The 26907-nt window shown below is 35.0% G+C and overlaps 6 protein-coding genes across 19 annotated transcripts; 5 read left to right on the top strand and 1 right to left on the bottom strand.

The window, feature by feature from the left end:
- The first annotated feature begins 6480 nt into the window (after positions 1-6480).
- Positions 6481-7316, top strand: LOC111284441 (receptor-like protein 9a). Its single transcript, XM_089761592.1, has 4 exons — positions 6481-6486; positions 6593-6908; positions 7021-7176; positions 7264-7316. The coding sequence occupies exons 1-4, from the start codon at positions 6481-6483 to the stop codon at positions 7314-7316; spliced, it is 531 nt and encodes a 176-aa protein (XP_089617718.1).
- On the top strand, positions 7046-8062 carry LOC111284890 (uncharacterized). The gene is made up of 5 exons (XM_089762771.1): positions 7046-7176; positions 7264-7338; positions 7418-7564; positions 7696-7833; positions 7928-8062. Exons 2-5 carry the CDS (start codon positions 7326-7328, stop codon positions 8023-8025), a joined length of 396 nt encoding a protein of 131 aa, XP_089618897.1. The 5' UTR covers positions 7046-7176; positions 7264-7325; the 3' UTR covers positions 8026-8062.
- Positions 7327-8649, top strand: LOC149518562 (cuscuta receptor 1-like). The gene has a single exon (XM_089762770.1). It carries the CDS (start codon positions 8209-8211, stop codon positions 8647-8649), a length of 441 nt encoding a protein of 146 aa, XP_089618896.1. The 5' UTR covers positions 7327-8208.
- A 2209-nt stretch (positions 8650-10858) lies between these two features.
- LOC111285201 (protein PHOX4-like) lies at positions 10859-14148 on the top strand. 3 transcript variants are annotated; one of them, XR_002689697.2, is made up of 3 exons: positions 10859-13079; positions 13197-13444; positions 13762-14148. XR_002689697.2 is itself a non-coding variant. In XM_022874513.2 (3 exons), the coding sequence occupies exons 1-2, from the start codon at positions 11042-11044 to the stop codon at positions 13343-13345; spliced, it is 2187 nt and encodes a 728-aa protein (XP_022730248.1). In that variant the 5' UTR covers positions 10859-11041; the 3' UTR covers positions 13346-13381; positions 13762-14148. The 3 variants fall into 3 exon arrangements, 2 of the variants coding, with proteins under 2 accessions (XP_022730248.1, XP_089618917.1); XM_022874513.2 differs by having other exon boundaries at positions 13197-13381; XM_089762791.1 differs by lacking the exon at positions 13762-14148 and having other exon boundaries at positions 13197-13445.
- Positions 14149-15125: 977 nt separating this feature from the next.
- Positions 15126-18357, top strand: LOC111286670 (uncharacterized). 2 transcript variants are annotated; one of them, XM_022876780.2, is made up of 8 exons: positions 15126-15254; positions 15823-15907; positions 16010-16078; positions 16325-16437; positions 16742-16853; positions 16931-17074; positions 17548-17722; positions 17878-18357. In XM_022876780.2, the coding sequence occupies exons 1-8, from the start codon at positions 15203-15205 to the stop codon at positions 18001-18003; spliced, it is 876 nt and encodes a 291-aa protein (XP_022732515.1). In that variant the 5' UTR covers positions 15126-15202; the 3' UTR covers positions 18004-18357. The 2 variants fall into 2 exon arrangements, with proteins under 2 accessions (XP_022732515.1, XP_022732516.1); XM_022876781.2 differs by lacking the exon at positions 16010-16078.
- Positions 18358-18452: 95 nt separating this feature from the next.
- LOC111286668 (protein TPR3-like) lies at positions 18453-26044 on the bottom strand. 11 transcript variants are annotated; one of them, XM_089762773.1, is made up of 27 exons: positions 25468-25935; positions 25311-25341; positions 25017-25125; positions 24758-24937; positions 24539-24652; positions 24290-24448; positions 23942-24068; positions 23710-23824; positions 23521-23591; positions 23231-23444; positions 23010-23119; positions 22842-22911; positions 22672-22745; positions 22484-22579; positions 22302-22397; positions 22076-22203; positions 21735-21984; positions 21403-21567; positions 21263-21325; positions 20999-21145; positions 20672-20782; positions 20387-20569; positions 19916-20044; positions 19720-19815; positions 19384-19572; positions 19113-19276; positions 18453-18900 (listed from the first exon to the last, which is right to left on the bottom strand). In XM_089762773.1, the coding sequence occupies exons 3-27, from the start codon at positions 25109-25111 to the stop codon at positions 18729-18731; spliced, it is 3318 nt and encodes a 1105-aa protein (XP_089618899.1). In that variant the 5' UTR covers positions 25112-25125; positions 25311-25341; positions 25468-25935; the 3' UTR covers positions 18453-18728. The 11 variants fall into 11 exon arrangements, with proteins under 11 accessions (XP_089618899.1, XP_089618906.1, XP_089618905.1 ...); XM_089762780.1 differs by having other exon boundaries at positions 21735-21969; positions 25468-25720; XM_089762779.1 differs by having other exon boundaries at positions 21735-21969; positions 25311-25415; positions 25570-25637.
- Between the last annotated feature and the right edge of the window lie 863 nt (positions 26045-26907).

Genomic DNA, 26907 nt, shown 5'->3' on the forward strand with positions numbered 1-26907 from the left:
AATATTTGTGATAAAAATTTTCAACCAAAATTGTTACAATCATAAATCAAAATAATCAGTAAAAAAACATTGGTTATACACTGTTTTAAAAGAAAATTTCTCAAAATAACCTTTAAAACTCTAGGAAAGAAGCCCTCGATTTTGTTCTCTTAAACTCATTGATTTTTTAAAGATCATTTGAGTAAAACCAATGATCTATACCAAACAGGATATAGATGGATTTGAAATACAAATTTTTGAACTATTGATAAAAGGGTTAATTGAACCAACAATTACCTTTATTCAAGTCTTGTATTTTTGGTTAGAAACCATACAGAAATCAAAATAGAAAAGCCTCGTATGGTAATCAATTATAAGATGTTAAATCAAAATTTAGTCTTTGATGGATATTATATTCCTCGAAAAGATATTTTGATAAATTTAGACAAACATGCTAAATATTTTCCCAAATTTGATTGTAAGTCAGGTTTTTGGTAGATTAAACTTGATATTAAATCAAAACCTTTAACTGCTTTCAGTGCATCTACAGAACACTACCAATGGACTATAATACCATTCGATCTTTGTAATGCACCTAAGATATTACAAAGATGGATGGATCAAATTTTTGCAAAACATAAAAAATTTTGCTATGTTTTATATCGATGATATTTTAGTCTTTTCCAAAACCTTGGATAAGCACAGAAAACATCTAAATCTTATAGCACAAGAATTCATTTTACATGGCATAATATTCAATTCTAAAAAGATTCAGTTAGAAAAAACTCAAATAAAATTTTTAGGATTAAAGCTTTCAACCAATGGTCTTGAACTACAAGATCATATCATTTCTAAAATTCAAGAATTTCCAGAACACTTGGAAACTAAAAAACAGTTACAACAATTTTTAGGCATCTTTAATTATGGACGATAGTTTTTTAAGAATCTCTCTAAAAAGGAGAAAGTTCTCCAAGAAAAACTTCGAACCAATTCAGAATTTTCTTGGAATAATTCTAATACTGCTATTATTAAACAAATAAAAGCAAAACTTACCGACATTCCAAAAATATATCTTCCTACCTAAGGAGATTTATTGATATTAGAAACAGATGCGAGTGAAGAATATTGGAGTTGTGTTTTAAAAGCAAAAAATTTTCATAAAAAAGATGAATTAATTTATGATTATAATTTTGAAAAATTTAAACCCAATGAAATCAAATACTTTATTTTCGAAAAAGAATTATTAGCCATGCCATTAAAAGTGCAGTTACTTGATTTCATATTTTTCTTGCACCAGAAACATTTATAATAAGAACTAATAATAAATCAGTTCAAGACTTTCTTAAAAATAAAAAATTATTTGATAATCTAAAAAGAATAAAATGGCATAATTTTCTATGTCAATATAGCTTTATCATCGAGTTTATTAATGGTGATAAAAATTTTCTTGTAGATTATCTGAGCAGACCCAATGGATCGTGATAAGCAATCTCAACAGGAAGGATGGCGAACTATACAAAAGAAGCAAACTAAAAAGGTTTCTTTTTCTTTCTCTTTTTCTCTTCACTTTCAAAATAATCCTAACCCAGGATTATTTATTTACCAACCTCATGGATACTTACCTCATCAACTTCCTCAATGACCTTATCACGATCATAAAAATTAGCCAGATTTCTCTTAATTTGCTTAGGATCCAAATCAATAGATTCTTATGTCTTATTCCCAGATAGTCTCATCTACACAATAAGTGCGTAAAGAAATTCAAACTTTTAATCCAAAAATCAAAGACTTTTATAATCTTGGACTTCAATCAGAAGTCTATGATTTATTAAACCATGTTTGGAAATCCCATCTCTTACAAAACAAAACTCAATTTTGAAAAAGGATGACTGGATTGGTTGAGTTTTTGGTTACTCAAACAAAAAAATTTCAAAAATTTCAAGAAGCTGCTTTCCAGAGTCTTCTTGCATCTAACATGTTAAAACAACAGGATATAAATTTCTTTGCTCTGGAAGAAAATCAATATTCTATACAAGAAATAAATAATTTTTTGTCACTTTGTGAGTATTTTGAAAAACAAAATTCTCCAAAAATAGGAAAATTATACCAAATACTTCTTTTCAAAAAAGTTACTGTATTTTTAACCAAAGAATTATTCCAGCAAATAAATCTCAGCATTCTTCAACAAACAAAAAAATTATTAGTTGAAAAATTTTCAAAATTCTATTTTGCAACATATATTTTTACCACAGAACTTAGAGAACAAATCCCTAAACTTAAATTTAGATTAAATCATGATCCTTTCGATATAATAAGTATCAAATTAGGAATTGTTTGTGAAATCCTTGTTCAAAATTTTTCTTTTGAACTTATCAAATACTTCCCAGCTTTCATTAAGCATCATTTTCACCAAATGACAAAATATGTCCGACGTTTTTTCTATATTGATTTTCAGATAACCAGTTTTCTAAGAATCTTTCAAAGAGAAAGATTTTATCAACCCTATCAGATTTGGAAAGCTCAAAAACTTCATACAAGAACTCTGTTGGAACCATCAATGGATTCATTAGAAAACCCGAATGATTTAAACAAAATTATTCAAAAATATTCAAATTCGTCGCACTGCCAATTTTAAATAGGAATTTCTACGATCGAAAAGGCAAAAACTTTGCTTGAGATGGCCACTAGACAAAATTTTCCTAGAACAGCTGCCTGGACGGATGGCAAAAGAATTTTTGTCCTAACATATTATGCTCCACATGAAGATTTGAAAATAGAATCTGCACCAAAGGCCTTAAAGCTCCTGCATCAGCTTTCAACAATGAAAGATCTTGATCACCCTCAAGAAATTTTTTTCCAATACCAAGAAGGTTGACGGATGTGGAACAAGTCCAGAAAAGTATCTCCTCAATCCTATAATCTAGACGATGAAAAATTTTAAAATCTGGATAATATACTCGAAGAATAAGTTGTTCTAAATCAGAATAAGCTACTCTTTCAAGCTATTGACAGAAACAAACAAAGCTCTCTACAACATTAGATCAATCGATAAAAGTTATTGTAGCATCATTAGAGCAGAACTGTAGTTATCACTTTAGGAGCACAAATAATAAAATCTTCTACAGTAAAAGATAAGCACAAGTTGGTACTGTTTTCTTCCTTTTTTCTGCTATAAATAAAGGGGGTCATTCCTAATAATGCCAGAGGCTTCCATCCTAGCTACCTTGCTTCTTTCCTATCCTGTTTCTGTACCAGTATCTCCTTAAAAACTTGTAAAACAACTTGTAAAATTAAAAGATCTTTTCCGCATCTTTGAAAATGGTATCAGAGCATATATTGTAAATCAGGCAGTTACGAGTATCAGGAAACTAAAGGATATGTCAGACTCTCTTGCGTCAGCTAAGTAGATCGGAGTTGATAAAAATTTTTCTACCTTCTAATGTCCAAACTGATATTGATGAGATAGGAGCAAAAATTAATTCTTCTGGTAGCACTCTAGTTGACAAAACAGTGGATAATTCAGATGAGATCTCCTAGATTCTGTGTAAGTGAAGGATTCTGAAGTTTACCTATATGTTTTAGTGCTTCCAAGAAAAGCTTTCATTAAAGATGTATTTCAATGCTGCTACAGGAGAGTGGCTCTTATTGCAATAGCTGCTATTATGCTTCTATTGACATTTCTTGGAATCTGTAAGTCCCTGTGGTTTCTTTTGTAAGAATTCGCGAAAGTTCGTTTTTTCAGAATTTAGAAAGTTTGTGACTTCATTTATTTGTGCAATCTAATTTTGTTTAAGTATTCTCAATTTTTGGGATGCAGCTTCTTGTTTACATGTGAGTAAGATGGAATTTCATTCTCCAGTTTTTTCTCTGATTTTGGTTGGATTCAACGAGGATCTTTCTTAACAGAAGGGTTTAAAACTATATCTGTTTCAGCCTGGTGATACTAGGATGGATGCTTGTCACTGGAACATTCCTTGTTCTCCATAAGTTTTAACATAGCTTAACCTATATTCCTTGTGATGTTTTGTTTTTGATGTGCTAGTGTAGCTGCAGATACTTGTGTTGGAATGCATGATTGGATCCAAAATCACACTGCTCATATGGCTTTAGATGATATACTGCCTTGCGTGGACAATGCTACAGCCCAAGAAACACTGTTGAAAAGCAGGGAAGTTACTTCTCAGCTTGTTGAAGTTATTAACCAGCTCATAACTTTCCAACCATGTACTTCAATCAATCCGGTCCATTGGTGCCGGTACTCTGCAATTCTTTCTTTCCTGACCTTACGGATCGAATTTGCACTGCTGGTGAAGTGAATGCAGATAATGCAACATAGGTAAATTCATTGGACCCAGCAACATCAATGCATTATTATTAACATGCAAACAAACTTGGACTGAGGCAGAAAGTAGGCTGCCAAGAATTTCTGTATGTTTTCTTTTGTTTGCAAGATCTGGACTTATTTTACAGTAAGATATTATCATTTACTACAGGTATGGAGGCACTATGTCTGTCAGGTTTCTGCAACTGGAATATGCACCACAACAGGACGATTAACTCCGGCCTTCTATGACCAGATGACAGCTGCGGTAAATGTGGGCTCTGCATTATAAATTTATGCTCCTTTCGTTGTTCAGCTACAAGACTGCACATTTGTGAGGGAAACTTTTACAGGCATTTATGTAGAACACTGCCCTTGTCTACGGCGGTATAATAGATGGATCTATATAGGGCTGGCAATGGTCTCAACTAGAGTTATGCTCCCTTTAATCTTCTGGGTAATGTATGGGCGGGAGAGACGCCATCGCCTTTATACAAAACAGTTAAGTGAAGGTCCTGAAGCAGACAGAAGCAGACAGAGACACTTGAAAGAAGCTTTTCTTTCACTTTGTGTGCTGGAATGGGAATGGTTGTTTCTTTGCAGTTGTGGTCCGCAGCTTCACTCTATGTTGTAAGTCCTTTAGTGTGGTTTGTCCATATAAAACTGTAACCAATCCACGCCAGTAATCAAAGAATCCAGGTCCATAAGTGGGTTGTACCTTGTAGTGTTAAAAGACTCGCATGATCAGATTGAAAGGATTTGTTTCGGGGGAATTTCATTACATGTAGACTTTGGTTAAATTCCTTCCATGCCATGATGATTCGTTTCATCTTTTTTACTACTTTCTTTCCACAACCAAATGAGGGAGAACTTCAATTTCTGTTTGTTGATCCCATTTCAAGAACCATGTTAATAAGGCCTTCAATAAACAAAATTTCCTATACTTACCGCATTAAAATATTAAATTATTAAGAGTAAATGTTTTATAAAATTAATAAAACTTAAACTTTGAAATTCATATAAAAGCCTTTTTCAATAATTAATTAAATATAACTCATAAATTTGAGAATTCCGAAAAGCTGCGAAAGATAATGTTACGTACATCTAACTGTTTATTGATGACACTTTTGAAAAATAATAGAATTAGATGATTTCTTTATTAGGTTAAAAAATTGATATGAGAAGTGTGTATATTTTTATGCTCATATAAACACCTATGCGCTCTCTCCATTGGTGCCTACTATTATTATATATATATATATATATATATATATTAGTATATTACCTTTCGATGTCCATCTCACATAGGTCCATGTAATTAATATAGGGCTGGACCACTCGAGAATTTGTCGATTTGAGGGCTAATCCAAAGGTCTGCAAAAGCAACTTCTATATAAATCAATGTCTTCTTTCTCAGCTGCACAACCAATAGATTCTTTAAAACCATGAAGTGGATTTTCTGGCTTTCTTTTCTTTTTCTTTTTTTTTTGGGATAAATTGAATTTTTACTCATTCAAAATCAACAAAAATATACTACAATATAATTGTTTTATAACTCAGCAAACAAAGAAATAACAATTCATTAACAACTTATTCTAAAAATTTTACATTTAAATTTCAATCTTCATTAAATTTTTTTATTTAATATATCGCTTGTAATATATTTCAATTCATGCAATCTGTATCTTATAATTTCTTTACTTTGTTCACCATTTGTGCAGTCGTTATCCCCCTTTGCTTGAATATCTTTTGATTCCTTTCTCTTATATGAAATATATACATCCGTTCCAAATCATTTTCAATAGAATTGAAATCAAAGCTTTCTCTTTTGATTTGTTTTTTGCCAAGCTCAGATCTATGTCTCAACTTCATACTCTTCTATTAATGATACATAGCTGAAGAATCTTTTGTTAAATTTTTTTTTAAATAGACACACTCAAAATAAATGTGATCTCTTCTTTCATCTCCATTATTACATAAATTATATTTACAATCAATTTTTATTTTTCATGATTACAACGTATCTTTTATTGAAAACCTATTTAAAATCATCATTCACGTTATTAGTGAATGATTTAGAATATAATACTTGAATCATATTAATTTTTACCATCTCACTTTTCGTTGCTGCGATCTGATCTTTTTTCATTCTATAACAGTGTGATAATGTCCTTTTGAAAATGACCGTACTTCCGCTCCGTTTTATTTTTTGATGAAATTTTACGCAATCTGTCTTATTTGAAGTAATTTCCTCCAATACCACGGCGCTGGCTTTCTTTGGTCCTGGTACAGTTAAACGATTACCAATGCTTTGGTTGCCATGAGGAAGAGAGGCTTGCTCTTTTGAAACTCAAAACATCTTTCTATCCGGACGAGAGCTATGCTCCTACTTCTTGGGAGGATAACGATAGTGACTGTTGTGGTTGGGAAAATGTGGTGTGTGACAAAGAAACGAAACGAGTAAGTAAGCTTTTTCTTAACAGCTCATGGGATCTCCGTGAAGTCTATGAAGATGTGTTTCTGGATGCCACCCTTTTTCTTCCATTTAAGGATCTGACTTCCCTAAACTTGTCTTCAAACATGTTTTCTGGTTTGGCTGATAATGATGGTACTAGAAACTTCTTTTTTTCAGTTTATCATTTCAGAATTCTGTCTTTCTGCTGTGAAATAGGAAGGAGGTTTAAATATTCATTTTTTTTCGAATTCTCTTCGATCAACAGGCTTTGAAAGATTGTCTAAACTGAACAAGTTGAGATTCCTTGATTTGAGCGGAGGTTACTTTCGTGACAGCATCCTTGCACATGTTGGAGCAATCTCTTCACTTACTACTTTGTATTTGGCTAAGAACTTAATGACCGGAGTGACTCATTTGCAAGGTATGTTCATTCTTCCATTTTACTCTGGATCCAAGAATCTCTTATCTCATGTAACTTTGCTCATGTCATGATAATTGTTCTCTGAAGAACTGGCTGCTCTGTCTAACTTGGACGAGTTGGACTTGAGTGAGAATTTGTGAGAAAGCTTCATGGAGATTCAAGGTACACCACCAATGTTTAATTCCATTTGGCACTTGATGGTTTCCTAGTCAACCTTTGGTTTAGCTGATTTCTATTTCAGGTCTTAAAAAATTGAGCAAACTGAAAGTCCTGAACCTAAACTCAAATAAGCTCAACATGAGTACTTTACTGTCTCTTGGGAATCTCCATTCGCTCAAGAGGCTTTATATCAACGATAATAGCTTGGAAGGATCCATTACTATTGAAGGTATGCACAACTAAAAAAAAAATAAGGGCAGCCCAGTGCATAAAGCGCTCCGGCTATGTGCGAGTTCGGGAGGGGTCCATTGTACACATGTTTTATCATACCTAGATTTTTCCACCTTCCTTCCTTTCTAGGACTTAACAGTTTGAGAAACTTGGAGGTCTTGGATGTCTCTTCCAGTAATATTAGCAGCAACTTTCTTCAGGTTTTAGACTACATGATAGGCTTATACTTGCGTGATAATACTCTCAATGGCACCACGGATTTGCTTAGTAATTCTAGTTGTACTTGAAAACCAAGTGCTTTAATTGAATTAAATTAAAAAGTATTTATTATATTAACTTTGTTTTCTAACAATTTTGGCAGGCTTGTGCAAACTTAGGGATCTTGAAGAGTTGGATCTCAGTCATAACAGTTTCAAAGGCACAATCCCTTCCTGTGTTGAAACCTTGACATCCCTTTGAGTTCTGGATATCTCTAGAAACAGGTTTTCGGGGAACATCAGTTCATCTTTCATCTCTAGCCTCATTTCCCTTGAGTTTCTTTCCCTTTCTCACAATGTATTCCAAAGTTTGGCCCCATTTTCCTCATTTGCTAACCATTCTAAGCTTGAGGTCTTTGAGCTTATCCGTGATAACAATGGATTAATGGTTGAAATCGATGATCATAATTGGGTTCCACGCCTCCAACTGAAGATCTTCCGTCTTTCAGGCTGTTCAGTTGATGAAGGATCCATGTTCAAATTTCTTTCTTACCAATATGATCTTAGAGTGATTGATCTTTCTGATAACAACTTGGAAGGAGATTTCCCTACTTGGTTGATGGAGAATAATACAAGAATGGTAGAGCTATATTTGAAAAATAATTCTTTCAAAGGCCAATTTCCTCTTCCATCTCGTCCTAGCACATTCATCTCCGTTGTTGATATTTCCAGCAATCAGCTTCAAGGACATATCCCATCAAACATAAGTGTCTATCTCCCAAATCTGAAACATCGGAATCTCTCAACGAATTCCTTCAAAGGCAGCATTCCTTCTTCATTCGGTGATATGAAAAATCTGCTCGCTTTGGACCTGTCAAACAATTAACTCTTGGGAGACATACCTGATAGCTTGGTCTCTGGCTGCTTTCTTTTACATGCTCTAATATTGTCAAACAGTAATCTTAGTTGCGAAATGTTTCCAAAGTTTTCTAATCTGACCAGCTTAGAAATACTGCGTTTGAATGGGAATCTCTTTCTTGGAGAAATCCCAGATAGTTTGCTCAGCAGCTCAGACTTGGAGAGTCTAGATGTTAGTTATAACTCCTTATCAGGTAAGCTGCCAACTTGGATGGGAAATTTGACTTATCTGCAAGCACTTTTGATGGCCGGGAATCATCTTGAAGGACCGATTCCCACTGAGTTTTGTTCATATGAGAACATTGAAATTCTTGATCTTTCGCAGAACAATCTCTCAGGCTCTATCCCATCTTGCATTAGCCCAATATCCCTTCGCCAGGTATACCTGCATGACAACAAGTTCACGGGACGAATAACAAAATCCTTCTCTCAAAGCTTATCTTTGGTGACTCTAGACATCAGAAACAACTACTTGACCGGAGGTATTCCCAGCTGGATTTCCAATCTCAGTTTGAGCATTCTTCTTCTGAAAGAAAACCAGTTGGAAGGAAGAATCCCTGTTGAGTTGTGTCAGTCGTCTATGATGACTATGCTAGATCTTTCTCACAACAATCTCTCAGGTCCTATTCCTTGTTGCTTGAACAAGATACCATTCAAAATAGAGTTTCGTTCTGGAAAATTTCGTATAGCTGTTTCTCTGGATAGTGATCGACAGTTGTCAGCCTATTCATATGAAAGCAGCTATATAGAGTTACTTCAAATACCTTCTTATGCTAAACCTGTATATTATGATATATCCTCTGTTGAGTTCACAACCAAGAACAGGTCTGACTTCTACAGGAACAACTTTTTATACAACATGACTGGAATTGATCTCTCCTGGAATAAATTGACAGGCAGAATACCACCTGAAATGGGGGAGCTAAAGCTAATCAGTGCACTAGATCGTTCACATAATGAATTGAATGGTTCAATTCCAACAATCTTTTCGGGCCTAAAGAACATAGAAAGCTTGGACCTTTCTCACAACAAGTTGACAGGAGCAATTCCTCAACAGCTTACTGAGCTGACTGCGCTGGGATATTTCTCTGTTGCTTACAACAATTTATCTGGTAAAATACCTGATAAAGCGCAGTTTGGTGCTTTCGTGGAAAATAGCTATGAGGGAAATTCTTTTCTTTGCGGGCCAATGTTGAAGAAAGACTGTAACCCAACTCCGGAACAATCACCTGCGGGTCATGAGGAGGGAGAGAACAGCTTTATGGAGATGCTGGCTTTTTACTTGAGTTTTCTTGTGGCTTACGTAACAGTGCTGGTGGTACTTACTCTTTACATCAACATGGACTGGAGAAACAAGTGGTTTCATCTAGTTGATGCCTGTATCACTACTTGTCTTTGTAAGTCGACCAATCAAAATGATTAGAATTTCATCATTGTTTAAAATAAAATGCAGAAGGAAGCTGAAGGCATGCACCAATGTTCCAGCAAAACACAGAGTCAAATGTGTAAAATCCCATGATAATAAACTTTTGGTGATTGAAGCATAATTAGATACTAAACCTTTTTTTTTTTTTTGTTTAAAAACAAAGTACTAGTATTTTTAAAGAAGCAAAAAAGTAAACATATGTCAGAGATTGTCATCCAAATCAACTCAAATTTATATTTAATTGAAATTCACGTGAATTCAGAGACCATAGACCACAAAAGAAATCATCATTTACCGGCCATTAGATGCATTTAAATGCTTGCATTTAAATTTAGTGAAAACAGTTCATCAAATACAAAAATCCTTTTAAAATAGTAATTTAATTAATTTTAATCAATGTTCATAAACGCCCGTTAATGAGATACACCTTTCGTGGCATAACACTGGCTAGGAGACTGCAGATTAACAGGGATATTGTCAATGACATACATGATGACAAGTCCATCCAGGAAAATCCTTTTCCTAAGTTGGAGATTGGTGGGCTTGGTTGTAAGGTAAACAACAAAATGATAAATTCCATATTTTCCCCCACTTTCCAAAGAAAGTGACACCACGCCAATGCAACGGCACGACAAAATTGGACGGTTCACTAAACGCGCTTACTTAGAATGTGGCTTTACGATTTCCCATAGAAAACGTTGACCCGAAAACCAAACCAACAGATAAAGAAAAAACAAAGAAAAATAATAATAATTGCAGAAATAAAAAATAATAAGAAATTTCTTTCATTTCATTTCTTCACAACCATCAGCGTATACAAATATTCCTTTCGTTTATTCCGCTTCGAAATTAGCGGTAATTTCCTAAAAATCATTATTATCAGATTGTTTTTCTTTGCTGTTATTTTTTGTTTGGAAATTCTCAATCCAAAAAAATGGGGAAGCCAACGGGGAAGAAGAAGATTCAAGAAGCAGCCAAGAAAGCCATGGAAGCCAACAAGCAAAACAAAGGTGCCGCGGCCGCTGCCGATCGAACGTCGAAAGCTTTCGATGAAGACACGGTGATCTTCATCAACATGTCTCAAGAGCTCAAAGAAGAAGGTAACCGACTCTTCCAGAAACGCGACCATGAAGGCGCGATGTTAAAATACGAAAAAGCCCTTAACCTCCTCCCTAGAAACCATATCGATGTCGCTTATTTACGAAGCAACATGGCTGCATGTTATATGCAATTGGGTCTCGGCGAGTACCCACGCGCCATTAATGAATGCAATCTGGCTTTAGAGGTTTCTCCTAAATATAGCAAGGCTTTGTTGAAAAGAGCTAGGTGTTATGAAGCTTTGAATAGATTGGATTTGGCTTATAGGGATGCTTATAATGTTTTAACTATTGAACCCAATAATTTGTCCGCTTTGGAGGTTTTAGAGAGTATTAAAAAGGCTATGGATGAAAAGGGTGTTACTGTTAATGAAAATGAACTTGGTTTGTTTGATAATGAGCCTTCTGGGGCTATGCGGTTGCGAAAAGTGGTGAAAGAGAAGTTAAGGAAGAAGAAAAACAAAGGAAAAAATGTTGAGACAAATGAAAAGAGTGATGATAAGATTACGGCAGAGAAGAAGGCAGAGGATAAAGTAGTTGTGGAGGAGAAGAAGGTTAGTGTTGTCAGGGTCAAGGATAAAGAGGTTGTTATGAAGACTATTGAGGAGGAGAAGAAGGCTGTTGAGGAAGAAAAGGTTATTACAAAGACTGTGAAGTTGGTGCTTGGAGAGGATATTAGGTGGGCACAATTACCTGTGAATTGCACTATTAATTTGGTGAGGGATGTTGTTCGGGATAGGTTTCCGGGATTGAAGGGTATTCTTGTGAAATACAGGGATCTAGAGGGTGATTTGGTTACCATCACTACAACAGATGAACTTAGGTTAGCTGAATCATCTGGTGGTATTTCAGGAGGATCGCTTAGGTTCTATATTGTTGAAGTTAGTCCCAAACAGGAACCAGCTTATGAAGGAGTAAGTAAAGAGGACGCGGTCAAGAGTGAAGAGAAATTGACTAATGTTGTTGAGAATGGTAATACAGATCATGGTGTAGAAGCTATAAAGGGAACATGTGTGGAGGATTGGATTGTCCAGTTTGCACGACTTTTCAAGAACCATGTCGGGTTTGATTCTGATTCTTACTTGGATCTTCATGAACTTGGTATGAAATTATACTCAGAAGCAATGGATGATACTGTGACAAGTGAAGATGCACAGGAGCTTTTTGAAATCGCTGCAGACAAGTTCCAAGAGATGGCAGCTCTGGCAATGTTCAATTGGGGAAATGTTCACATGTCCAGGGCAAGGAAGCATGTCTTCTTTACAGAAGATGGTTCAAGGGAATCTATACTAGCACAGATTAAGAGTGCATATGAGTGGGCACAGGAAGAATATGTATTGGCAGCAAAGAGGTACGAGGAAGCATTGAAAATTAAACCAGATTTTCATGAAGGTCTTCTTGCATTGGGGCAACAACAGTTTGAGCTAGCAAAACTCTGTTGGTACCATGCAATTGGTAGCAAGATTGATTTAGAGAGTGGGCCTTCCCAGGAGGTCCTGCAGCTTTATAACAAGGCAGAGGACAGCATGGAGAGGGGCATGCAGATGTGGGAGGAAATGGAGGAGCAGCGACTGAATGGACTCTCCAAATTTGATAAATACAAGGCCCAATTGCAGAAAATGGGGCTAGATATGTTGTTTAAAGATGTCTCTACTGAAGAAGCTGCTGAGCAGGCTGCAAACATGAGTTCACAGATATACCTGTTATGGGGCACCTTGCTTTATGAGCGTTCTGTTGTGGAATACAAGCTTGGGTTGCCATCGTGGGAAGAATGTTTGGAGGTTGCTGTTGAGAAATTTGAACTTGCTGGAGCTTCTCCAACAGATATAGCTGTTATGATAAAGAACCACTGTTCCAACGAGACTGCTTTGGAAGGTATTTGCAAAGAATCATCTATGAACTTTTCTTATTGCACATGTTTTGTTGTCATCTCTGTTACTGTCAAGAAAATTTGTTTATCAGGAAAAAATTTACCCCTTAATTTTATTGTAGGTTTAGGATTCAAAATTGATGAGATTGTACAGGCATGGAATGAGATGTATGACGTGAAAAGGTGGCAGATTGGTGTTCCATCATTCCGGCTAGAACCATTGTTCCGTCGCCGGGCTCCAAAGCTTCATTCAGTCTTGGAGCAACTTTAAGTTTTCTGTTGATTGGGTATTCTTTTGGGGCATTAGGCAAGTGCTTCAGTTTTGTTTAATTCATTTTCCAAGATCAGTGTTTGTGTGCTGCTAAGATAGGTAAGCTTATTTCTGTTCAGCTTGTTTATCAGCAATTTCCATGATGAACTTAATCTTATAGCTGTTAATTATTTTTGATGTGATCTACTCATTTAAAAATAGGAACTGTTTTTAGCATCGCATGGATGAAAAATAGTTTGCTTCAATCACAAACTGAAATTATATCTTGGTTTTAAATGTGTTCTGGCTTCTAGTCAACCATTTAGCCTTTTTTTTTTCCTTGGTTATATGGCCATTTATCTTATTTGATTTATGATTTCTTTCAATACATGTATCAGTGCCATCCCTATCGTGTCTGATCCTTTGTGTAACTGCAGGTCTTTTGTTTTTTGTTCATGGACTGTTGTGTCCGGCTTGGTTGTTTGCTTTGGCAGCAAAGAACAAAAGTTCGTGAGGTGTTGGTTTGATATTGCAAGTGCAGTTTGTAATTGGGCATGAAACCCAGTTCAGTCATTCATTTTGTCATTTTTTTGGGGATTTCATTTTCACACACCAATTTGTCCTTTGAGATAGTGGTATATGACTTGATTGGTTCATTTTCAAGGGTGATAATTTTTGGTTGTAAGACCATCTTGTTTGTTATTCATATAGGTCATCATCATTTGTTGTAAAATTCTATTTTTGCTCAGCCTCAGGTCAGTTGAAGCTTTTAACATATTTGTATTCACATTAATATTATGATGATACCTTGTTTTCATACGTTACATTTCAGAGTCGAATTCATGGAAATTTGGAATTTGATTTGTATAAATCATTCTATCACGTACATCAGTAATCTCTTCCGTTTCCACTACAGATTGTTTTAGGCTTAAAAGCATTAAGTTTTTAAGGAAATTATAGTCTTTACATTTCTTTTATTTATCTATTTTATTGTTGGACACTAAAACTTGGTGTCTAATTTCACTTCAAATTTGGCTTCCTTTCTTTTTGTTATATCTATAAACAATATGCGTGCAAAAGCCGTAATGAAGAGGCAGTGCTGGACAAGACAGTGGAGTAGATGGGAACAAGAAGAAATTGTTGGGGGTATTTATCATTTGGCATGGCAAATTGGCAATGGAAAGGAAAAATGTTACTGCCAATCTTTTCGTACTAGAAGAGAGCATAATAACTAATATTAGATAAATTACGAAATAATGTAATCAAATTATTTTATTTAAAGTTTTAATGCCGTTGTTTTAAAAAGATTATCATAACAAAATCTTTTTTCTAAAATATTTATATTATGATTTTTTTACTAAAATAATTTATTTCATTAATAATTAATAAAGTTTAAAAGTATATATGACGAAATTATAAAATTGTTGCATACTTTATTAAATTTATTTAAAAAATAATAAATTCATATATAATAAATTATGAAATTATTTACACATTGCTAGTATATAATGATTTAATTATTTTAAATAGCTACTTAAAAAATTAGAGTAAATAATTCACTGCTTAAACTAATTCCAAAAATTGTAAAATTTCCAAATTACCGAAATCTTTTTCATATATAGGATAATAAAAAAGCATGAGGAGCAACGCAGGTGAAATGTAGCGTAATAATTCCACGAACAGCTTAACGTGTTGAAACACGTTTCTTGCTCGACACTTCGCATCTATTCTCAGAATCAGTAGAGAGAGTGCTCTTTGAAATTATCATTATTTAAAGAAGTGTTTCTTTTTCTTCTTCTTTGTTCGACAATCGCTATAACATTTCTGAATCTGAATCCAAATTTCCATCGAAAGATTAGGGCTTTCACTCGATTCTCAATGGACAGAATCAGAAGAGCTTCTCATGCAGGATCTTGGTACACTGATAACCGTAAGTCCTTTAATGCTCTTTTGCTTCTCTTCTCTCTGCTTCCTCTGAAACCCTAATAATTTTCATAATCTAATTCCGATTCATGCTTTTGCTTACCTTTTTACGAATGATCACGTCCAAACAAAAATATCGTTCAATTTGGAAAAAAAAATGAGAAGTGAGGGGCTAAGCTAAGTAATTTCGAAGAGTCAATTTAAGTAGTGTTATTTCTGGAATAAATAAGTCATCTGTTAAATAAAGCTGTAAGAAAAGAAAATTTTAATAATTTAAGCGTTGAATTAGAATATTATTCAATGGACTGATCTTCTGAAGTTGAAAAGATTAATAATTTCAACTTGTATTAGAAAGGCTTTAGGTAATTCGTTATTCATGCCTTAAATGTAGCTTATTACCTTTGTAATTCAAACTTCTAGGAAAGGAAAGTGAAAAGAAATAATTTTTTTTAGTGTTTGAGAATTTGATCAATTAAATGGCTTAGGAAGTCTCATACTGATTTTCTTGGCTATGCAGATGTTGCTCTTTTTTTTTTATTTAATTGTTACATAGTTGATTTTCTATGTGTTCTCAGCTAAAAAATTAGCGGAAGAGCTTGATGGATGGATCAGGGCGGCTGGCTTGCCTAAATCTTCTGATGTAAGAGGTGTAATAGCTCCGTAAGTTGTTCTTTCACCCCATTGCTTGTTCCTCTTCTAACATAAACTAAAATTTTATTGTATTCTCTTGTCTCTGGTTTGATGGTGGCTTGGGAAATTCAGGCATGCAGGCTATTCATATTCAGGTCGTGCTGCTGCCTATGCTTTCGGAAACATAGACCCAACGAACATGTGCGCTTTTTTATTATATTTCTCCTCTTTTGATTGCTATAGTTTAATATTACACTATGTATCTCAATTCTCAGGAAATATGCTCATTGTTTTTTAATCACTACACATAGTTTGAGCCATTTTTTGTTCAAATGTTGCGTACTGACTGCTCTCTGAACATTATAGTAATTGAGCTAAAACTAATTACTTCATCTGCGTCATTTATTTCCCAAACTTACTGATGTTTGAGAAAATTTGCAATTTCAGTTCTCGGGTATTCGTTCTTGGTCCATCTCACCATTATTACACTCCAAAATGTGCATTGTCAACTGCTACAGTTTACAAGACACCAATAGGGGACCTACCTATTGATTTGGAAGGTGAAGTGATGTCCATTTGCATTATCGCTAAAAGTTATTTTTCTTCTTGACTCATCGTATCAGATTAGCTTTGTTGACAAGTCCAGTATGATTTTGTATATATTTTATTGAGCTGATTGACTGGTGTTTTTGGTTTTGTTTTTTCTTTACCCTCTGGTTTGAGAAGAATAGCTTGTGAAAGGTCTTTTATGTTTGAGTGTTTACTATATATATATAATTCAAATTCCTAAGCCTCCTTGTCCCCTTTGTGTTAATGGTCCTCCATACAAAACTTAAGCACAGTCATATTTGTTTCATCTTTCAGTCATTGAAGAGCTGAAAGCTACTGGAAAATTTGAATTGATGGATCTACGAGTTGATGAAGCTGAGCATAGCATGGAAATGCACTTGCCTTATCTTGCAAAAGTATTTGAGGGGTAATTTTTATCCATATATTAAATAAGGTTCTACATTTGGTTCTAATTGAAGCTGATTTTGGGTGATGATGATATAGGCATCCAGTGAAAGTTGTGCCCATTTTGGTTGGTGCTCTTAGTGCTGAAAATGAAGCAATGTACGGAAAATTGTTGGCCAAATATGTAGATGATCCTCAAAATTTCTTCTCTGTGTCATCAGATTTTTGTCACTGGGGTTCTCGGTATGTTGGATTCAGTCTTGCTTTCCTTATAAATTTCATCTTCATCGAGAATGATGCAGCCAAAAGATGTCTTTGCATGTTATACAACCTACGTCTTTCAATATAGCTGTGGGCTAGTTAGCAGCACTCTACCTCACCCCCAGACCCTTATAAAGGAAGTAGCTTTGTATGATGTAGACTGTTACACTATCCTGGTTACATGAAATGTTACTTTTACTTCTGGTTTACTTTCTGCTTTTCAAAAATGTCAGACACCACTCATTCAGCTGGTGCATAGATGATGTTTATTTACTCTATACCTATCAAAAGTATAAATACATTCTTTTTTTTTTAAAGAAATCTTATTGTTTTCTATCATATGATATGCACCAGTGAAGCTTATTCGGTCTTTGTGTTTGGATGAATATAGATTGACATTGCTTATGGTTTTCTACATTGTTTCACAAATATTTACCTTTTGCTTTTGGTGTCAGGTTCAATTACATGCACTATGACAAGAAGTATGGGGCCATACACAAATCAATTGAGGCCTTAGACAAGATGGGTATGGATATAATAGAAACAGGAGATGCAGATGCATTCAAAGAATATCTGTTGGAGTATGATAACACTATCTGTGGACGCCATCCAATTAGTGTTTTCCTTCATGTAAGTGCCTCAAAGCTTTCTTGAAAGCTATCAAAGGGGTTTTGATAAAGGAAGCCTTCATCCCTTTAAAAACTAGCCATTACCCTATTTGCAGAATGGTTATTTTGAGTTCCCCCATCTTGTTTTATGGTCATGCTTATCTTTGAATATTTCAGATGCTGAGGAACAGCTCAACAAGAATAAAGATCAAATTCCTCCGGTATGAGCAATCTAGTCAGTGCAAAACTATGAGAGACAGTAGTGTAAGTTATGCATCTGCGGCAGCAGAGGTGGATGCTTGAAGATGTAAAAAAAGTATTCTCACAGGTGTGAGAACTTATGGCAATTTAAACTCGTTTGATTTGAATGTAATATCTAAAATAATTACATGCATTTGCAAGACCCATTAGTTGGTGGGTTCCGCGTTCGTAGATCGAGACTAATAATGGTACTTGTTTCCGCAAATTACTGATTAGGTCCTGCTTGTTTCGGTATGAAATTGTGTATTGGATGCATTTTAAAAGGTGATTTAGGCAAGATGGCGACTTGAATCTTTCCCTGTTAAGAAGTTATTTAGGAAAGCATGGCAACAAGGCATGGCTTGTATTGTTGTATTTAATATCAGACAGCAATTTCTACCTTTCTCTTTTACGTGATATTGAAAATGGCCTGTGTTAGGGTCCTTGGTCCTGGTAAAACCCAGCTTAATGAACAATAAAATTCCAAATTCCTTTGCTATCTAGGAAACTGCTGATCTTTTTGTTCTACTTTGGCATTAGGTAATCAAATCAAAGCATATGGTTAAAAACATTTAGCATGAACTGTTTGTAACACTCAAACATGGCCATTCTGATATTGAACAAGTCCAATGGCTTTTTCTCTAAACAGCATTCTTTGTCGCAAATCATTAGCCGAACTGTCGTAGCGCATAGCTGATTTACGCATATCCAGAATACCGATATGAACACATGACGTCAAGTGGAATCATCATTTGTTTACAAAATTAAAAATATTTTTGACTTGATTTCTAATCATCTTCGAGCAAGCTGCTTGCAGTTGTAGACTTATTTTCACCCACATACCATGTCTTACTAGGTTGGCGAGGCTCAAAAATGATTATTACACCGTCTGTCAGTCCCAGTGTGAATTGGGTTGGTTTCTGAGGATGTGCCGCCATAGCAAGGGGATACACATTTAATCTGCAGCCACCATCCGTAACATTCAGGAAAGCTTACTTAGAAATCAGAATATCAGATTCCATTAGAGTGACGGAAAGGAATCTCAACAGGAAGATGTGAACATAACATAAATGGTTAAAAATGGGAAAAATCAGAAAAAAAAAGAAAAAAGAAAAAGGGAAGGCTACGCAGTTGCACTTATGAAAATTTGCTGCATGAACCGTGTGACATACCTTGCACTAGTAGGAAGGTACAAAGTGGGAAGGATCTGGCATTTTAATTCAAGATCTGAAGCACCAAATATTGACACTGTTCCATCCATAAAGCAGGCATATATCATCTGGCCATCACATGAAAATGTTGCTTGCGAGATTCTTGGAGAATCTTCTGAAACCCACTGCCAAAAACAAAAGAGAAGATTTTTCTACTTAAATCATCAACAGCATACTGGCAAGAAGAGAGCTTAAACGTGCATCTGAATGAGAGAGAGAGAGAGAGAGAAACCTGCTTTACACATGCTAATTCTTTGGCTTCATAGATCGAAAGTTGAGTCTCATGTACAACGAGGAAGTGCACTTGATCCAGATGAAATTGGACCTGGGTATTTGAACCCACTACTGGGATTCTCTCACCAGGGAACTGCAAGAGTTTGCTTTTACATTTCTCCCAGTCATCAAGATTCCATGTGAAAATCTGCAGTTAGAGAAACACAATTATGAGTTTTTTCCCATGTTTGAACAAGACTGAGATAGTAAGATAGTTTTTTTAAGGTTTCAGGTATGTATTCCAATAGTTTTTTAAGGTTTCATGTATGTATTCCATAAAATATCAAATACCAACCTGAGCATCTGCTCCAGAAGAAACCAGCACGTTCATGGCATTAGAGAAAGCAAGGCCAGTGACTCTTCCAGAATGACCCGTGAGCTTGCTTTTAACCTGCGTAAAATACAAACAACAACCTTGTCTCTGGATGTCTCTTCAAAACAGTAATATTTCAGGTAATTCATACAATTCTGTTTAAGAGGGAGAAGCATGCCTTTGTCAGACGAACATTATATATCAAAATGGTGGAATCATCCATTCCAATAGCAACTATGTTGTTATCTTGGGGGTGGAAAGCTAGACTTGTTGATGCAGGTGATGGAGGCATGATAGACGTCATCGTCTGTGCTCAAAAAAATTGAGAAAGGTCAGTAGGAAACCTAAAAATAGCATGCAGAAGCAGATGCATGAATCTAATTTTTTGAAATTATCTAGCAACCATAATGCCTTTTACATTAATGCCATAGTTGGTAGAAACTAGAAAGTTAGTGGACTGTGATTTACTCAATTAATTAGTTTGTACTGAATGGAAAATTTCAATGTTGGTAAGGAAAATTTCAATTTTGGTAAGTAAAATATTATTCATGCTTTGAACTGAACAAAAAATTGGAGCGAATTCCACATAATGCAATAAAATTTTCGGGTAACCTTTTTCTTTTTTTTTGAGTTAAAATTTTTGGGTAACCTTAAATGTCAACATGTTGAACAAGGAAATTATCCCTCCTGATGCTGACAATAGATAAGAATCATTCTTTGATAGAGCCAAACAAGGCACAGCCTCTTCAAGCTTGCTGCCTGTAAGGTCATTGGTCATCATTCGGGAGCAGCTTCTTGGTTGCCACAATTGAGGGGCAACACTGGTTGTAGCCTACATTGAATGTCTCAACAAAATCATTTCCACAACTTCCAAGTTATCAAGAACTAGAAACTGAAAGCAGAAAGTTTTAAGAAGTAATTGGTTCTTTGTTACCTTTCCACTCCAATTAAGGTCATTCTGAGGCCATTTCCAAAGCAAATGAGTGGCGTTTGCAGCTAATGCCAAAATGGCATTACCTGCATTAGTGTATATCAGCCTTGATATCTGCAATGGTCAGAGAAAGAGCATAAAATTCCTGCATTCCCTGATTAATTAAGCCATACAAGGTTCTGCATCTTAGAAGTTTCACTCTCACAAAGCAAATGTTTCAAAACTTGATATAACCCGGTTGAAAGCATAGAATGAAAGTATTTGCAATTAAATTTGAACTTGTAAAATTCTTCTCATGCTTGTGAAGCCATTTCCTATTGAGGAATTTACCTTATCCGCTTTCCCGTGACCACTAAGTTGCAAGAACTGGCACTGAGAAGGCCAGCTGATTTGGATGGTCTTGCAAACATCTGATTTGTTATTGGTTTTGTCAATAAATTTATTTTTCACTTCCTTTAAGTTTTCCTCATCACAACTCTGGAAGAAGGCTAATATGTTAGTATATGACTCATGTTCTAATAAAAATAGAATTTTTTATCACAATGTGATATCATATGAATCCTATTTAAAAAAAATCATTTCATGATTACTCACAGTTGGGACATGTCCATCAGCGCCTCCAGAACTAGCAACATTTGAACTTGGATTTATTACAAGCTACACCAAACAGAAAGATCAGGAAAGAAAATATAGATTTTCTACAAAAGCAGTAAGATAACAACAAAGATGCTGACCTTTCTCAAATCATCAGAGACATCCGAAGAGGAATCAATAAAACCATTTACAGATGCATTCAGCAACTGAAGACCATAATCTGTTGCCAAAATCTTGATTTTGTTTTTGCTTGCAATAACGGCCAACAAGTTGCCCTCCTTGTTGAAACGAATATGAGGGTTTGCCTTCAAATCAGAAAAGAAGTAAATGGCTAGCTTAGACCATCCTTCTTTTATATGTTATATTGAAATTTTATCTAGAATTCCAACAAAATATAAAATCAGCCTGAAGAATGTGAAACTTTCTAGGTAACATTTCTCAAGAAGTAAGATTGAAAAACTGAAGAACTTACTGGCAAGCCTCCTTCTGCGTCGATAGTTGTCAAAAGCTCAACCTTATCCATATCCCATATTTTAATTAAATGGTCATCAGCTGCAGCCAAGAACTTGTTCTTGATTGGACCAAACTGCACAACAGCTGAAGAATTTTTGCAAAGTCCTTGGTAGGTTCTTTTTGCGCCGCCTTCACTTTCATTCCATTCAACAAGGAATGACTCTCCATTTTTGTTAGTCCCGCATGAAAAAAGCCTGTGAAAGAGTTCACTTACAACACCAAAAGTTAGCTCATCAGTCATTTGGAAATATATAACATTTCACATATCATGAATGGAGGCTCATGGAAAACGAACCAAACCTTCTATTATCAGCACCATATGCCATTGTTGTGCATGCCAGACCAGGAGCATCAAAATGAACTCTGGCTCCCAAGTTATCATATAGCCATGCTTTTATCTTGCCATCCGCGGATGTTGAAAAGATAAACTGGGGAAAAAGTATAACCATCTTATATAAACCAACAAAAAGGATAGAAGTGAACTGTCCCACATTATCAGTATCGTTGAATCAAGAGTAGTTCATACATGGATATCTTCCTTGCAATGAGGGCAGAGGGAATAAACAGGAGCTTCATGGCCTTCTAAATTATGCATTTGTACTCCAGTAATGACATCCCACACCTAAAAAGAATCGACTCGCTGATTGATCACTTTCTTCATGATGTAAAATTACCATTTAAGATAAAAAGAGACTTAAAGGAAACCACCTTAATTATCTTGTCATCACCACCAGTAATGACCACAAGTTGCTTGTTAGGCATGGAGAAAGCTAAATCATTAACACCACCAACATGAGCATCAATCTAAATTTTACAAGAAAAAGAAAATGCGAGTTAGTCAGATCCAGACCAGCAAAATCAATCGTTGTAGAATTGGATCAAACACATTAAGCTACCTCCAATTTCTGCTGAACATCGGTGCCACCATGGTAAGAATACAATTGCACAATATGTTTTGAATATGCAACCCCTATTTAAAGGCACAGCAAAAATTGGTTCCAATCTAAATGATATCCGAATCACTCATTATTTCTGAATGAAGTTTTCCAAATCTCTTTAAACTTACCAAAGAAAGAACCATTCGGACTCCAAGCAACACGATTAACAGACATGCATGGATCTTTCATCATAGCTGTCTGCATATATTCAAATTGGTTTAGGTTCAAAATCATGCAAGTGATTTCAAAACTAATTTCTTGTTAAGATATATAACAAAGTCTTGAAGGGTACAAACCTTGAGTGTCGTTGAGCATGCTCCAATATTCCAAACCTTAAAATTTCTTGAAAGCCTTTTTTCCCCTGAATTAACATCCCACAACGCTATGTCCCCAATGCTGGTTCCAACTGAGAGAACCAAAAGCAATAGGTCAACATCATTCGAAATAGAATATTCATTTAAATAATCTCTATAAAGTAGACAGCAAATAGGGAGGGAGGACATGCAGTGCAATTAACCTAGAAGAAAAGTCTGCTGTACAGGATGAAAATCCATGCTCATTGGAGAAGACACCTCATTCAATATCCGCACAAGAGTCCTTGGCAAGTCGGTATGGCTGATTGGTTCAGTCCTTTGAAGCATATCATTATTTGTGGAGATAATGGGCAAGTCATCAGAAATGCTGGATGCAGGGCTGTGATTTCGACCATTATGCAGAATAATAGACATGACCTAAGCATAAAGGTAAACGAATAATTTTAGAGATAGCAGTGAAAAGCAAAGCTGCATTAAACTTGACTCACATTACCTCATCTTCAGTTCCCCCTGGGCTTTTTTGAGACATAATATGGGAATGCCCAACATTATTTGAAGTTGTTGCTGCCAATAGAGGCAATATAAAGTTAAGAAAAACATTGTGTAATGCAGAGAATGAATACATAAAATCACCTCATTCTGAGATCTAACAAAAAATCAATAAAATTGTTACGACCACTACCTAGTGTTATTGGATCACTCAGACAGATATATTCGTTAGAAACAGCATGAATTTCAATAGATGGACCAGAAATCCAGCTGGCAGGGAAAATTGGCACGGATGCATCTTGAGAAGGCTAAACATGAAAATTTCAAGCATTTCATAAGTATCATAATATAGATAATCACTGGCTTCAAACTTGTTAGGAAGAAGGAAAAATACGAGATTTATTTATTTTTTCCCCTTTTCTTACCAGCGGATTCTCAGTTGACTGCATGAACCAATGATTCTGTTGCCATTGGCAAACATGATCCTCAAAGAGGGTTTTTACATCAGGATTTGGCTGAGGATATTTACATTGAATGTGCTGCCAGTTCAGGCTGTCAGATCACAAGGAAAAATTAGTTCTGTCTCAATGTCTGGCAGAGAAGTCTAGCAATAAAGGGAAGTTCAATAGTTGCTGAAGCTACAACAGATAGATTTAGAAAGTCATTCCAGTTAGCTTAATTAAAGAGTCAAATGAATTAAATTTTTCACTGAGAAAAAGGTTAATGTAACATAAAGGAGAAGGCAAACCAACAAATGAGAGAAAGGCTGCTACCCTTGATTGATGAGACGTCGCAACCTTTGGCTTTTGATGCTTGGGAATTTCAATTTTCCATGGAAGACAGGATTTGCCTCAATAAGTATCTTAAGTTGATCCATCAAATATTGCCTTGAAGACTCTGCATCTTCATACATAGAGAGCAACTCATGTTCCCTGTCAAACCCAGAAGGATCTTTTAACTCTCATATCATCATGCTAATGTTACAAAAGTCTAAAATCAAGAGACTAGCATTAAACATGTACCTGAAATCATCCAATGTTAAAAGCTGAGTCATTTCTCTGAACAGCTCTGCATTGCCCTCAGCAAAAACTTTCAAATCCTTCATCAGGATATCCAAAGCCTTTGCACGATCATTGCTGTGCAACAATCAACCAATCTCATGTAAAACAAAAGCTAGACACATAATATATGCATGAAGATGCTTTATCTGAATGTCTTTTGGAGAAAAAGCAATAGCTTACTTGTCCAATGCCTCAAGGAACTTCATCTTTCTGATTTCAAAATAAATCTTGGTGGAGTACACATTGTCCTTGACATTTGTGAAACCAGAAAGATATTTCTCAACCTTGTCCCACTTTGCATTCAGCACCATATCTTCAAAAAACTCCATGTCAAAGTAACACCCACTTTCGCGCTCAAACCTACAAATCAAATCAGTTAAAAACAGAAGATATAAATGAAAAAAATCTGCATTTGAACACGTGATGAATGGTAGCTTACATATGAACTGTTCTTTTATATCCTTCATCCTTGCAAAACTGCAAGATTAAGAAAAGGAGTTCTTTATTGAGAGTAGACCTGTTCTCAGAAGCCATTCCTCCTCTCGAAACTGTTCCAATTATTCACATGAGTGAATTTGACAACCCAGAAAAGAATTGATAATAAAAATACTCCAATTTCTATACAAACAACTAAAAAATTCCTTTGTAGGAGAGCCAGCTAATTTGAGTTAATAAATGATAATCTTTAGAGCTTCCTTGAGTATTTATCCTATTGGATAATTATTGTAAATACCTTTTTCTTTGATCTCTTCTATGTAATAGCTCTGTAATTGTATGTATAAACGTATCAGCTTGATTTAAAGAACTCAAAATTCAAGAGATAATCTCGACTTGAATCCTAGCCAATTTAACATTCACAAAGTAAGGTTTTGAAGAATGATTCAGCTTACTCTAATTAAAAGAGTTCAACAATCGAGACTGATAATCAACGAAGACGGCAAATAAAGGCAACTACGCGGCTCCGATTGAAAAAAAGAAAGCGATAAAATTACCGTGAAAGCTGAAACTAATTATAGTCTTCTACGACATTGATTCGTCCATTTTCTCATTAACCAAACAAACCTTAAGATTCGATTGAAGATCAAAAAAGATATAAAGAAGAAAACCAAAACAAAAAAAAAAAAGCAAATTACCAAAATGATCAAGATTACATCGCTAATAACGAGGAATTTAAATAAAACCTAATCTTCACAAATCAGAACCGTTACTTTATTGAGGGAAGGGAAAGGAAAGGAAAGCTATAAAAGTTCAAAAAAAGAAAAAAAAAAAAAAGAAGCTATATTTATATGGTGAGAGAGAGGGTGCTTTTTCAAAGGGCTCACCTGAATATCAAATAAAATCCTAAATTCAGTCTTTCTGGCTCATCCTTTTTCTTTGAAACGGACTAAATGTACAGAGAATACTGAAATTACTACAGGAAAACAGAAAAGGCCGGGACTAAATTTCCACGTGTCATCTTAGATATAATGGAACTGAAAATTGCAGCGACTTATATAAGTACGTTACTGGTGGGTCCCAAAAGTGGGCTCCACTCATGACAAATGTTTTTGCGACAAAACTTGATAAGAATGGTGATTAAGTTTTCTTTAATTCGCTTCCTTTTCTTTTTTGTTTCTTTTATGGGCAACTTTATGAAAAGAAAAATTCTTTTTCCTTTCCTTTTTTAATTAAAATAGATGCCTCCTGACTCTTATGCACTCTTGAAATTATGAATGAAAATAGAAAAATACTTGACATAATAACAAATTTTGGCCTCCAGATATTTTAATTTTTCTTTTGTTATACTTCTTTTAATTTAAAAGGATTTAAATGAGGTTGAGTTGTCATATTCCTCAAATGGTAAATTACTCTGCTTACCACTTCAAACCAAGAAAAGCTGGGCAATATTATGTCTTAAAAGGGTAGAATTTTGAAAATATTCATTAATGTGGCAGAGTAAATCACTGTGAATTAAATGCATGCTTGGCCTTTATAGTAAAAGAATCGTTTTACATTTAAAGTGCAACCACTGGCCAAAAGAAAACCAATGCGTTATCTTGCAGTGTGGACCACAAAAAGAAAAGAAAGACATTAATTTTGTCCGCACGTCAAATGGAGTCATGCATTGCACTGATCAGAGTGGACTCCACGGTTCTCACTCGCTTTCTCAGCTTCTGAACGTAACACGTCGGAAGAGGATTCTTGAAATTGCGATGGATCAATGGTTGGGTGGGTCTAAAAGTCATTTTCCTAATCTTATTTACAAAGTGAAGATGATAATGTTTGTATTGATTCGGTTACTTTAATCAGTAAGTACTTTTTTTTTTTTTTTGTATAAATTGACGTTAGTC

This window comes from Durio zibethinus, chromosome 6 (assembly GCF_047325235.1).
Source record: "Durio zibethinus cultivar Kanyao isolate XHJ-2024 chromosome 6, ASM4732523v1, whole genome shotgun sequence".
NCBI lineage: Eukaryota > Viridiplantae > Streptophyta > Magnoliopsida > Malvales > Malvaceae > Durio > Durio zibethinus.